Below are 14,946 nucleotides of genomic sequence, written 5' to 3' on the forward strand. Positions count from 1 at the left end.
GTTTTAAACCAATTTTAAACTATAAAAATGTAATGGTGATAAGCATTCAACTGTGGTAAAATAGGATATAATACAATTACATATTTTACCTCTGCTCTAGATTCTAATTTGACTATATTCTTCAGATTATCGACAATTAAGTCAACAAACTATTTAATCCAAGCTAAATAATTTCAAGTAAGGTAAGCTAGTTATTATGGTACAAATTTAAATATTAATTACATAGACCAAAATGAACTAACATTTTCAATATTGTTCATCTGAATATTTCCATCCAAACAACGTTTTTAGTTAATTTTCTGTCTCTAGATGGCAAAACAACTTTTAAAGAGTTTCTTGTTCGTACTCTGGAGAAAGCTACATAGAGCATCCCATGCATGAATACGGGGTTGTTTAACACAACACCAACAGACTGAAAGGTTTGGCCTTGAGACTTATGGATGGTCATAGCAAAAGCTGGTCGAACTGGAAACTGATGTCTTTGCAGCGAACATCCGAGTTGACACTTGCTCGAATCCAGAGTGACTCTTGGAATGTGGACATCTCGACCAGAATGACTGCCAGTAATTATTTTAGCCTTAATAATGTTCGGACACAACTCCGTGACAATCAGTCTTGTGCCATTGCATAAACCCTCCGTCACGTCTAGGTTTCTGAGTAACATTATAACGACGTTGTTTTTTAGTCGGAGTTCATGAGGTGGTAAATCTGATATTTCAATTGAGTTTAAAAACTCAGTTGGGAATTTGAGAGCTCCATCAGGTTCATCTTTTACTGAATCAAAACTTTTATAAATTGTTTCTTGTCCAGGGATAATTTGGATGATCTCGTTATTGATATTATCAACATCTCTATTTAAAGGTGCAAGGATGGCTCTATCTCTCATAGCATTGTAATCTCTGTTGGCTAGGCAATCGCCATATATTTGTTCAACAATATTTCCATTTGAAATAATGTCATCGGGAATATTTATTTCACAGTCATTGTTGGTGGGCAAATCTCCATTTCCAAGTTGAAGGAGATATCCAGCAAATGCACTTTCATCGAGATTGACTCTCATGTTTTGATGAAGAGAGAAGAGCTTGAAAAACTTCCAAATACTGCAACGTTTTACAGAAAGGTCGATCAGCTCAGATCGATTTGCTCTAGGCTGGACTGGAAGGCATTGGCGGAAGTCTCCTCCTAGGATCATAGTTTTTCCTCCAAAAGGCAAGTTTCTGTTTCCTAAGCTTCGCAGGAGTCCGTCAATACAACTTAGGCCATATTTTGGTAGCATTGGTGCTTCGTCCATCATAAATACGTCTACTTCTGCCAGTTCTTGGGCCTTCTGAGTGCCTGGCTGAATTGATGATTTAGAATCGCTAGTCAATGGAACTTTTAGACCAAAAGTCCTATGGGTAGTACGTCCTTCAGGTAGCAAGATTGATGCAATGCCGGTATATGCCATGCATTTTACATTAAGATTTTTTCCAAGAATTAGATGGTAGAGGGTATTGTACACGTATGTCTTCCCTGTACCTCCTGGTCCATCGAGGAAAAAACACTTGGGGATGCAACTCATCGGGTCTTCTATTGCTTCCATAACAGCATCAACAAAGTCTTTTTGTTCGTTATTCAAATTGCTATATTGTCTGCGACCAATGGCTTCTAATTCGCTGACATTGTGGGTTTCTTCATTTCCCTCGTCTTGAAAATTCTGAATGTCATCCATACCATAGTTTTCCACCCAAAATTGGAAGTTTCGGCCTGAAATAAATAATTATTTTGAGTTCACTTTTTACAAAATCATAAGTATTAAAACATGTAGTATAATTTATTTTAGTCTAATGCTTTCTCTTATTTTAATTTGTTATAATATTCATTGCATATTTTTTATTTTTATTTTGCTTCACACTTATATTTAATAAAATTTGAACAATTATACACTCTAATTTTACAATTATCATAAATGACATTAAAAAATATAAACGTTTCACAATGTTAATAAAGTTTATGGTCAAGTAATCTACTAATGAGTTACAGTAACAAATGCTAAATATTTAATTTAATAATAAGTTAGCATTTTCAATTCTGTACATAATTAGTATGGGTTAGTTTATCATATTTTAGAACTTATGTGAAGCCTAAGTCAAGTGCGCTTCCAATGTTAGAATTGAAATTTAAGCCATAGAATCAGTTGATCAAAAGTAATTGTATGTTATTGTTATTGATACTATGAGAAAGAATTACCTTCAGTATTCAGCTTATGGGCAATAATACGGTAAGCCTTCATGAGTGTTGTGATCATTTACTGCATGACTTATATTAGAAGATTCATTACAATAGGGAATGTAGTGAAATTGCACGTGAAATAATAGTTAAGTTGAAATAAATTTAGCAGAAATCTACTACCCAATAAATATAAAAGGAGGTGTATAAGTTAAAGCTAATTAAAGATTATTCCATCCTCTCATTAATTTAACTACCGCACTCGACATTGACAGAAATTGGTTTTTCAGTTATAGTATAATATGCTCAATGGTATAATCTGAATGTTAATTTCCTTTGCTCTGTATACACACATTGTTATTTCCTTTTGGTCTGTGTAAACATATGCTACAAATAGCATGGGCAAGCTGAGGTGCCCGTGGGTACAGAACGTCATGTTATGTCTTAAAATGTAAACAAAATGACAACAATGGCGGAATGTTTTCTCATAAGGCCCATGTTAAATTTTCAAAAGTTTGCACTCATATTATGGCGAAAATAGATTTTTCCTGGCTATACCACTGGTCTAGAACTTATTTTTGGCACAGAACTTAGTTATTCCGTAAATATAAACGATTTTGTTAGGGCCGATTCCCAGATCGAGTGGACAAGTATTCAAACTTTACTCGTATTATATATAGGATAGTAAGGATTGCCTCTGTTCTTCAAGACGTCGAACACGCTCGTCATCGTCCTCGGCGGCTCTGCGGATAGCGGCTGCTTGCCGCAGTTCTTCAAGCCGTCGAACACGCTCGTCTTCTTCTTCGGCGGCTCTGCGGATAGCGGCTGCTTGCCGCAGTTCTTCAAGCCGTCGAACACGCTCGTCTTCTTCTTCGGCGGCTCTGCGGATAGCGGCTGCTTGCCGCAGTTCTTCAAGACGTCGAACATGCTCGTCTTCGTCCTCGGCGGCTCTGCGGATAGCGGCTGCTTGCCGCAGTTCTTCAAGCCGTCGAACACGCTCGTCTTCTTCTTCGGCGGCTCTGCGGATAGTGGCTGCTTGTCGGAGTTCTTCAAGGCGTCGTGCTCGCTTGTCCTCCTCCTCGGCAGCCCTGCGGTTGACGTCTCTTTGCCGCTGTTCTTCGAGGCGTCGTGCTCGCATGTCCTCCTCCTCGGCAGCCCTGCGGTTGACGTCTCTTTGCCGCTGTTCTTCAAGGCGTCGTGCTTGCTTGTCCTCCTCCTCGGCAGCCCTGCGGTTGACGTCTCTTTGTCGCTGTTCTTCGAGGCGTCGTGCTCGATTCTCCTCCTCCTCAGCAGCCCTGCGGTTGACGTCTCTTTGCCGCTGTTCTTCGAGACGTCGTGCTCGCTTGTCCTCCTCCTCGGCAGCCCTGCGGTTGACGTCTCTTTGCCGCTGTTCTTCGAGGCGTCGTGCTCGCTTGTCCTCCTCCTCGGCAGCCCTGCGGTTGGCGTCTCTTTGTCGCTGTTCCTCAAGGCGAGTGGCACGAGCCTGGCTGTCTTCTGACATTCTTCTTTGCTCAAAATAATTTACCTTTTCTTCCACCATAGATTGACTTATTTGAGCACTTACATCAGAAATTATCTCCAGAGCCCTTATCTTTGCACATCTAATGGGTTTGTTGGAAGTCATCAGCTGTACAAATAAAAAATCTGTATTAAGGTTGTGTTAATTTGTAATACTGCAACATTTGTATCCTAGTCTACTGAGAGTAAAAATTGAAGCATCACCTGGCCAATTTTAGAATATATTCCTATCTACACTTGTTGCGTTATACTTACTCTTGGCATACTCCAATACCAGAATAAGAATAATAATTTATCATAATGGAAAATAAAAATAAATGTATAACAACTTCAACAAACAATACCAGTAGGTCTATTTGTTTACTAGCAACAGTAAAGACTCATGAAAATATATGATGATCCTCTAACCTATATCCACCATTAATGGTTACTTTTTGCAAAAGTTATCTTTTCTATTCCGGTCTTTAGGTACATAAGGCATTTACACTGTCCAAAAATCGAGTAATGCAATTTTTAACCGCATACAATAACAATAATGACAGATTTTTTTGCGTGATTAGAATATTTTTTTAAATTTTCTGTTTGAACCAAACTCATACTTTTCTACAGTACATTAAATGTAATTTCAAATATGAATTAACCACAAAAAGAATGGTTCAACTTTTTAAAATTATTTAGCCTACTGTGGCAATGCGGTTTAGGTATAGTTACTCATACTCACATTTTCATCTGATTGATCTGGTAACATGCGCAGTCCATTTGTGACCTGAAATTTAAATATTTGTCTTTTATGCTTGTTGAAAGGTAATTTTAATTGTATCTAAGTGTAAGCTATTTTTCAAAGATCGTAAAATTGGTGACTGATTACTTACCTACTTTATTAGTTATTGGTATTATTAATTTATCACAAAATAATATTTATAAACTAAATAAATTAATACTTTTGAATAATTTTACATTAATAATACGGTTGAGATGATAATAAAGACTCACATTTTGTTCAGATTGAACTTCTAAGACACATACACCAGACCCCTCAGGTCCTTCAGGATCAGGTTCTTTTGCAGCCTGAAATAAAAAAAAAATGTTTGATCAAAGAAAGAAAATTTAAGCTCCTTTCTAAAGGTCGTAAAAAATTGTAACTAACCCTATAGCCTACCTCTTCCTCCACAATGCTACTTACTTACTTTCCGTGTCCGGAAATCAGACTTCGCTTTTCCAGAAATTAGCTACCAATATGGCTTTGTCATTCGCTTGTAAAAGGTAATCTAATGTGGTCTAGGCATGGACATCAGTACATGGCCGGGATCCTGAACAACACCACACGCACACAAGACGTTTTCTTCGTCTTGTAAGAGACCCATTTCTGCATGTTTGTCTTGCATTTTGGTACCTCGACCCTGATTCGGTCTTGAGTCTTCCACACCGTGTAATGAAGGCATCCACCAGGAGCCAGTTCCTCCCTGGCTGGTATGGGAGGGTTGGCCTCCCACCTTTCCATCCGATTGCTCTGAGAGTGATCCATCCAGAACTCGTGTCCGTGATATGAAGCTCTTTTTGGACCGAAGTAAGACTACACTACACTAAGATATTTGTGTGTAGGACAATGCTCAAGACGGTCTCCCCACCATGTCACATTCAACTTACAGCCTGCTTCTCTATTGTTTGGGTGAAAAAGGCACAAACTTTCTGCTTGAAACACTCTTGCTATTTCAATAGAACAAATTCCTGAATGATATTAGATTTTACAAATTTATAATTGGATGCTAGCTCATACAAAACCATTCTTATCTACAGGTTTTGAAGTATTGAAAACTTACCTTAAACTCCTCATGAGCTTGCCTAACTACTAAAATTTATTAGAGAAACTGACATCATTATATTTATTTAACCATAATGACCAGTAAATTGGACAAAAGTTAAGAATTCAAATTTTTTAATTAAACAAATAAGTTTATTCCTTAGTTATCCTACCTTTATAGAATTGTTTTAATCCATCCTAAACAAAATATAACTATTTCAATGTAATGATGTTCACAAAATTGTAAATTGTCATCTAACTTTTTAATGTACCTCACACAATGAGCTATAGAGAAATATAAAATAAGCAACTCTATTCCAATTTCTGTATTCGTGGTGTAAGCTAGTAATGACATATCACACGGATTTAATGTATGTAATTAAATTAGTAAAGGTATATATTTTATAACTTACCTGGTCTTCATCAGCTTTGTGACTTTTAAAGAAATTCCCCAACTTCTTCAAACTTCTATTTGGTGGTCGTCCTCTTTTCATGATTTCAGATTTTTTGTTGAGTACATTTCCATCTAGTAACGAATTTTTTGAGGCAAGATGTTTACAAACAAAACTCTATTGTTGATACGTTAATCACAAACATGTGACTTTTAACCACATGTGCATAATGCAAAATTTTTATTTCAGTATTAGTTTTGTAATTATTTATTTCAGTATAAGTTTTGCCATAATGCATAATGACATAATACAATCCAATCGGATTGAGTCGACTCTAGATTTTAAACAAAGTTGGCCACAATAAGAATAAAATATATTCGACTTTTTTTCGAGCTAGTGATGTAGTAATACACTTTTTACCGTTCTAGAGTTGAGATATATAGTTACCAAAGTATGTGCTTGCATAAAGCTCATACAATAATTGACATAGGCCTACCACTTTTCCATAATTTCATACTACATAAATATTTTACCCTTTTCTTAGGATTTAAGCATGGATAGAACATGATAAAACATAGTCCCTTAGTAGATTTCCCATCCTTATGGAACAGCTGAAGCCAATTTTATTGTTAGTTCCGCCCGGTTTTCTGTAGATGTCGTGTTTGGTTTACAATTTGTTTCTTGTTATTTCAGTAATTTAAACCCTAGTTTAACCAAATAAAACTATCTAATCATAAACAATAACTCGTCCATTAGCTATATAACCAAACAGTGAGACACAAATAATGAGAAACTAACCCTAAAATAATAGAAACAGATTGTAGACAAAAACGACATCTACAGAAAACCGGACAGAACTACCAATAAAATTGGCTTCAGCTGTTCCATAAGGATGGGAAATCTACCCGTAGCATTTGAGTATTTTAGATACATTAATCCAACTGCCGCAGACGCTTCCTACACTCCGCACTGCTAGCCTTTACTACAAACATTGTATCCAGTAATCTTCAGCATAATCTTTGCTTAATAGTAACAACTGATGTTTTTGCTTTTGTACTGTATTTTGTAATTTCTAGTATACTGTGGGTAGATGCCTTTATGAACACATGTTTTAACTTACAAGTCTTTTGTTTACTTTTTCCTTGTTATTTAATTCTTCCAACATGGTTACTTAGCAACCCATAAGACTAATGTTAAAAAAATGTGACTTTCAGTTTCATTTTTCTACGTAATTAGATTTTTGTTGGCAGTTGTAACTGTAGTAAACTCGTTTTTAGGCCAAAAATAATCTATTTACAACATTTGAAGAAAATCGTCGGAGCCGTTTTCGAGATCTTGGTGCAAGCAAGCAAGCAAGCAAGCAAGCATACATACATACATACATACAAGCAAACATTGCTCGTATTAGAGTATAGGATTTTTTTAAATTTCCTATGTATCGGATTTAATTTGTAATTTATTAAATTCCATAATATATGCTCAAACAGTTTTGTATAAAGTGATCTCCCATATAAAACGAATATTTGGATACTGTATAAACGTTCCTCGTATGAAAAAAGTTTACGGAGATATAAGTTTGTATTTGCATTAAGGAATTATGTTAAAGTTAATGGACAAGCACATTCAACATAACGTTATGCACATAACTTACTCAGAATTCAGTTTCTTGGCATAAATAACTTGACTTCAACCTCAGCATTATAATGTTAAACTCCACAAACGAGTAAAAATGTGGAAAAGTTTGAGGAAACAAGACAACTCGTAACCGCATGCCTCAGGGGACAAATTGTAGTTTATGGTGACAAGGAAAAATTGCATATCTGACTCGTGAACATATTTCTTTTTTACAAATATAGTTTGTACATGCGGAAAGTGACGTTAGAAAATTAAACGTTCTTACTACTGTATTTTCGAGTTTATCGATAGTTCAGTAATTTATGTGAGTTTCGTTGTTTCCTATCGCCGTCATATGTTTTTGAGTCAATGCGATTTCTTTTGTTTTCAGTATGTATATTTATTTTTTAATAACTCTTCATCTAATTATCCTTATCGTATGTCTTTCAGTATAGCAAAAGCTATTTCTTCTTGTCAGAAATATCTTAGTTTTCTATAGATGAACCTTATAATCTGTATTAGAGAATTCTCTCCAACTAAAATCCATACAATTTATAAGAATTCGGTCGTTTTCATGCTGTGTAAAGCTCTATTAGGCAAATGGTTGAACCGAAATCTGCTTCGGCATCACGTTCGCTTGTAACTGCCCCATTAGGTTTTGTTACGACCAACTAAACGTACTTAATTAAGGTTGACTCGCCCTTCAAGTGTTAATGATATTAAAAAAATTCACCAATTAGATCTTTGGTTGGATTAGGTTTGTCAATGCAATCATAGACAAGTGAAAAGTAAACACATTCGTTTTAAAAGAGATTACAATCTTAAAAGCGTCAGTTGGAAAATAAAAATAATGTTTACCTACGACCGTTTTTTAAAGTAGCCGTTTCAGTACAGTTCTTAGAATTGACAAGTATCTCATAACAGCATTGTTTACTTTCATAACAGCATAGTTTTACTCATAACAACACGGGTAACTGACCAATGAGGTTCAAGGATTGAGAGAGGAGAAGTAAAATTGTAATGATTCAAAATTCAACTAATCAGCTGTTCAGGCCAATTTAATTGTTGATTGGTGCAATTAGTGTGTTTCGTTGCATCACTGTCAGTGGCAATGAGAGGTTATAAACGAAAACATAACCTCCTTTAGAAATTATGAATAGTGATTTTTAGTAATTAAAACAATGTCGTAGGTAAAGTAGTGTACGCAACTCGCGTAAATAGAGTTAACGACACTCGTAGAAGTTTTTAAGGCACTCGCCAAGGCTCGTACCTTAAATTTTCTACTCGTGTCGTTAACACTATCTTTACGCAATTGTTGCGTAAACTACTATTTCAAAATCTAATTATTTAGGGGATTAAAACATCTTATTACTATTACGTGTGCGTTTAATCAAAGGTTTAGTATATTTTGCAATCCTATATAAATAAATCAATACGTCTCAAAAAGTATTATAATCAAGAAACTCTCCACTTGGAGAATATCGTAATTGAATTAAGGTTCTGTTTTTTCGCCCATTCAATCCGAACCAAACTAGAGATTTTTACCAAATAGGGAAGGACAGTTAGAGTCACTTACGTATAAATAAATTCACAGTTATAGAATTGCCGTCGTGAATAGGTTATTTAGGTCATACAGACACCACGTGTTTACTACACGCTCTATATTTGGTTGGTGGGTTAGGTAAGGGCGGCAGTAAGATCAATATCACGTGATCATGCGGTGGTGGTCCTACTGTCTGCTCTAAATTTAGTTTGCAAACAACAATAAGCTGTATTATGTTGTAAAGGGGAATATCGGAATAATAGTTTTACCGAGCATTTTTGGACTTCCTTTTTATGAAAATAGATTTCAAAGGTTCCCCATGGTATTTTTAAAACGTCATATTAATTTCTGTACAATTGTATTAATTTAGTTCCTAGAAATAAGTATGGTGAAATCCAATATTAAAAAAATACTGGGCAAAGTCAAGGTTGGTACTATGTAGTATGGAAGCTCTAAATTAGCACGCGTAAACTATTATTATACATTGTACAATTTAGCGCTAGTTACTGCTACAACCTGTTCAAAATTTAGTAAATATAAAGACGCGATGCAAATCGTTAATACAAGTTATGAATTAAAACAATAATCACAAATGCATGTCCGTCGATGTGTTATCACTTTGTTAATTGTATTACTACGCACAACGCGTAACAACTCAGTCCCAAGAGGACCGAAGAATTCACTAAAAATATTCCAGTTTGCAGTAAACAGTATGCTTCAGTACATTTAGCCTGGCACACTCAAAACCAGGTTAAAAACATAGTATATTATAGTTAGAATCATGGGTGTCTTTATTGAACTAATTTAGGAACTTATCATGTTTTACATACAAAGAGATTTTAATTAGCTGTACCCGCGGGCTTTGCCCCGTTTAACTTCATAAGTATTCGCATGGCTCATTCACGTCCTGGTTGAAGTTCGGTCGCTACGCTCACTCACCTTTGGGTTGGAGCTCGTTCGCTGCGCTCACTTGCCTTCAGGCACAGAAAACGTACTAGTAGTACGTTTTCTGTGCTTCAGGTTAGCTCGTTCGCTACGCTAACTCGCCTCCAGGTTGAAGTTCGTTCGCTACGCTCACTCACCTTTTGGTTGGAAATTAGCTGTTGTCATAAATTAAAAAAATATATATTAAAATAGGGCCGCACATTGTTGGTAATCCTTGTACCTAACTTTTATGCTATTGAACATCATAGAACAGAACCAACTTGTTTAATTGAAACAGCTGTTAAGATTCATTAAAATTCCTTTTAAATATGAAAAATCATATTTACATAACTAGCGCATGTATGCTGATATAAGGTTAACATGGGGAAATACAGAGCCACTGGGGCGAAGCCAGAAAGGATTTTTGAGATAAGAATATGCTTTAATGTTAATTGGGAATGTGAGCTATCATCATGCCAAATTTCAGCCCAATCCGTCCAGTGGTTTATGCGTGATTGAACTTCAAACACACAAACAAACAAACAAACAAACAAACAAACACACAAACTTTCACATTTATAATATTATTAGTAAGGTTGGAAAATAAACTATTCTAAACTTTGCATTATGATGACTCCTATATATATATCTATTCCTAGGTTCTGGTGACATAAATGTTGTAGTGACATCATACTGCACACGATTACACAACCACATCCGCCAGCCATGCGTTGTCGCTGCTAACACTTGCCACATTTATACATATTTACATTTCATCATCAATGCCTCTACTCATTTCTTTTTGGTAAATCTTCCTTTTATCTCTTCAGTCAATGTGCTCATACGGTTTTTATTAAATAAAAAAAAAACTTAGGGACATGATTTTTAGATAATACCTGCAGACTAAGCGAATTTCTATTTGCCTGATTGGATTTACACTAAAATGTCTCCTTAAAAATATCACATTTATTCCCAATTTAAATTACATTAGTTTAATAAGTACTTAGGTTTGCTGCAACAGGGAGGGTAAAAAGGGGTGTTTTTTTGTAAAATGTTAATGGTTTAGTATCAAATGAATGCATTTTCCAAATTTGATCAAAATATGTTCATAAACAAGCAAACTACAACAGTTTACTAGTTTACTTATTCTCCATAAGAATAACATGGGAATTTTAAATTTACAATTTTTTGGAATTTTCTCCGTAACCATTAGGCACATAATAACGCTTCAATATACTAAATTATTTGTTTTTTTAAGCTCTACAAAATAGTTTGGAAAGAAAATGCTAAATTTTAAGTTTTTAGGGTCAAAAATGGGAAAAACCAATTTTTACCCCATAAAACCCCCCATAAACCCCTGTTCCCATAGTCCGATCATGCTGGTTCGCGAACTCTTTCGAATAAACGTAGGTTTACACGTTTGTACCAAATTTCATCAACATTGGATGATTTTTGCTCGAGCTATCGCGCTAACGGACAATGGTGTTTTGGCCTCTAGGGACCTCAGAACGAAAAAGTAAATCGGTCCCGGGTCCATGTCTTACCATAGGTACTACGGTAATAGCTTATTCCCTATAGGGAAATTCGCTAAAAGCAAATATTGATGATATAATGGTTTTGTTACACTATGAAATGTCTCCAAGCCCAATGGGTTCGGAACGGTGTCAAAGTCTGTATCGGTTGCGGCAGGTTTTTGCCAACAATGAAACATTACCCGTCACTCAACCTGATACCGAGTCGTTTATCAAGTTTGCCGCTTTTCCGCAGCCTTACGTTCGCCGAGCCTGTCAAATAGGCTGTTACAATTTTTAAATAGCAGTTAATTTTCATTAAGATCTGGGTTACTTTTAACAATCCTGTTCCGCGCACAGATTTTATTATGGATTTTAATTTTCGCATTTAGTCCAATATTCAATACTTTCGAATATTGTTATTTTCTTTAACAGTTTTATTTTGGTACTCACCTCCAATTAAGGACCGGGCTAAGTTGTATGAAAATAATTAGGCCTATTCAAAATAACATAAAATATATCCATCCATTAATGACATGTGGATGGATGGATGTAACCTACCATGTGCCATGTGCATTAAAATAGGCTGGAACGTAATATTTCCACGAAAATCTGTCTTGTATTTTTTCAGGGCTAAATAATTTACGTACTTATCAACAATCTCAGTACCTGTTTTTTTTAACTAAATACAAACTAAAACATAGCTTCACTAACACTATGACTATTGGATACTATTAATAGTCAAAGCTAACACACTATGAGGCTCTTTAACCAACTATGTTCCTTTGAGTGAACAGCTATTTGGCTAATGTGGGTTTATATCATTTATATCTAATGAAGTATCCAAAGTCAATCGTTTAACTCATGGTTTTCTTCGTAAACAATAATTAAAAACAATGGAAGAGTATCCAAGGTATATGATTATTTCAGATCGCGTCATTGTTGTGCAATCAATGTCATTTTGCTAGTCAGTACATTCTTACGTAGCTAAATCAGCAAGTCAGTTACGTAAGTCCTGAGTACCTAGTTACAATTGTTTAACATTGGTGGTATACTTATCAGATGACACTAATTATTGAAAAATAAATGGTACAAAATAGGTTTTGTAGCACTTTAGCTCATTCATATTCGAAAGTTAGAGATGCAAAATGCAAAATGAACTCACTTCCTGTAAAGCGTTTGAAATTGTCTAAGAAAGCTTCACATAAAAAGACATCACGTCAGGTTGGTAACAATAACAAATACATATTTATGTTTATGCATCTACACTACGGCGTGGTTTTACTTTTGTGTAATGCAGTTTCGACACATTCCTAAACAGTTTCATCGTGTCAATTTTGTTTATAGTCAATGGATTGGATTACATCGGATGGTATTCGTAACTAACGGTGTGCATCGAATACAATTCTTGTGTCTGCAAAGTTCCCATGATACGATGAAGAAGGTTTTTTTATATTTTCTACTTTGATTCAAACAAAAATATGTAGATTTTTTTACCGTTAGATGTCGACATTCTAAACAAATAACACAAAAAATGCTTTTAATATGTATAAAAGTGTAGCTAGCACAATAACCAGCGCCGTCACACAGTTACACACCTCTTTTTACGACTGTGCGCTCTGCTGTTCGATCAGCTGATCTAATTTATCGCCACACCGTGACATGGTTATGATCAGCTGTTGTAGCGACCGCATCTATCACCTGTCACCTGGTAGTGGACCAATCAATCACTGCCGTAATTGTTGAGGTATAACATTTACAGCTGTTGTTCAGTTTATCAGCTGATCAGATATATCGTTGTGTCACGGTTACGATGAACTGTTGTAAGGGCCAGCTGTTATATTAGTTACAGTTGTGGTGCTACTTCACTTACAGTTACAATATTATTGTTTAATTGTCTGTTTGGAATGTAAGAAAATGTTACTCGCAAATGTTGTAGCAACAGTATAATACCCCCGCCGCAGCAAACCTGCAGACTAAGCGAATTTCAACTCGTCTGATTACATTTTTACTAAAATATTTCCATAAATAAGACATATTATTCCCTATTTAAATAACATTAGATTTAACGAGTGCTTAGGTTTGCTGCTACGGGGAAGGTAAAAAGTGTTTTTTGACCATACGTCAATAGTATAGGATGAAATAAATAAATTTGCCAAATTTTATCAATATATACCCATAAACAAGTAAACTACAACAATTTTCATTTTCTCCATAAGAATAACATGGGAATTTTGAATTACACTATTTTTGAATTTTCTCCGTGACCGTTAGGCATACAACAGCGCTTCAATATACTAAATTATTTCTTTTTTTAAGCTCTACAAAACGGTTGAGAAAGAAATCGCAAAATCTTTTGTTTTTAGGTTCGAAAATGGGAAAAACCCATTTATACCCCATAAAACCCCCCATAAACCCCCGTTCCCATGGTCTGATTATGCTGGATCGCGAACTCGTTCGAATAAACGTAGGTTTACACGTTTGTACCAAATTTCATCAAAATCGGATCATTTTTGCTCGAGTTATCGCGCTAACGGACACACATATATATATATAAATATATAAATAAATATATATATAAATATATATATATATAAATATATATATATATATAAATATATATATATAAATATATATATAAATAAATATATATATATATATATATATATATAAATTTGAACGGATGGTGTTTTTGGCCTCTAGGGACCTCAAAATGAAAAATTAAATCGGTCTCGGGTCCAGGTCTTACCATGAGTACTACGGTAATAGCTTATTCCCTAGGCCTATATGGGAAATTCGCTAAAAAATGTGTTTTTAGAAACTTCATTTTGATAACTTCTTAAGCATTTTCCAAATATACTTAATGACGAATTTATAACTCCTTTACAACGATAGTAATTAATTATGAATGTATTCTAGATTATGATTATGCTGCCTATGGATTATTTTTTGTTTGAAACGTTTGCGGTACACTCTAACACATACTCGTTTTTATCTCTAATAGGCCTAAAATGGGCTCTCCGGGGAGACGGCTTTTTCTTGCGGCAAGATCGTATAACCAATCCTAAAGCCGTACAATTGTCTACGATTTGCTAACAGATAAACTTACAAAAAAAAATATGTGATAAATAAAATCTGTGTAGTAAAACAACTTCTCACGATAGAATTATCAAAAAAATAATGTTATATCATGCAATCGTGCAATTCTTTAAATTTTCTGAATATTAGCTTGATATACCAACCAAACAAATGAATTTGATTTATCATTAAACGAAATAAAAAGAACTTAAAATGTTATTTGGACGATCTCGGAAATGACGTGACGTTGGCAAGAAGAGTTATCTCGTGATAAGAGCCAATCCTCTCAAGTGCTCTTCGTTCTGAGTGGAGACACGTCTGTACCTTCGTTATTGTCACATAAAACAAGCAATATGT

The 14,946-nt window shown here is 35.0% G+C and overlaps 3 protein-coding genes across 4 annotated transcripts in view; 1 reads left to right on the forward strand and 2 right to left on the reverse strand.

Annotated features, from left to right (window-relative positions):
- The window catches only part of LOC128988971 (farnesol dehydrogenase-like), a 424,915-nt gene that overhangs the window by 132,581 nt on the left and 277,388 nt on the right, over positions 1-14,946 (reverse strand). The window lies entirely within an intron of this gene.
- LOC128988964 (NADP-dependent malic enzyme-like) overlaps positions 1-14,946 on the forward strand; it is an 89,705-nt gene that overhangs the window by 21,615 nt on the left and 53,144 nt on the right. The window lies entirely within an intron of this gene.
- On the reverse strand, positions 237-5,971 carry LOC128988967 (ATP-dependent DNA helicase PIF1-like). The gene is made up of 2 exons (XM_054410776.1): positions 5,941-5,971; positions 237-1,746 (listed from the first exon to the last, which is right to left on the reverse strand). Exon 2 carries the CDS (start codon positions 1,709-1,711, stop codon positions 257-259), a length of 1,455 nt encoding a protein of 484 aa, XP_054266751.1. The 5' UTR covers positions 1,712-1,746; positions 5,941-5,971; the 3' UTR covers positions 237-256.

The sequence above is a fragment of the Macrosteles quadrilineatus genome, unplaced genomic scaffold (genome assembly GCF_028750875.1).
Source record: "Macrosteles quadrilineatus isolate MER2022 unplaced genomic scaffold, UCM_ALF_1.0 Scaffold_3__2_contigs__length_128488019, whole genome shotgun sequence".
Classification (NCBI taxonomy): domain Eukaryota; kingdom Metazoa; phylum Arthropoda; class Insecta; order Hemiptera; family Cicadellidae; genus Macrosteles; species Macrosteles quadrilineatus.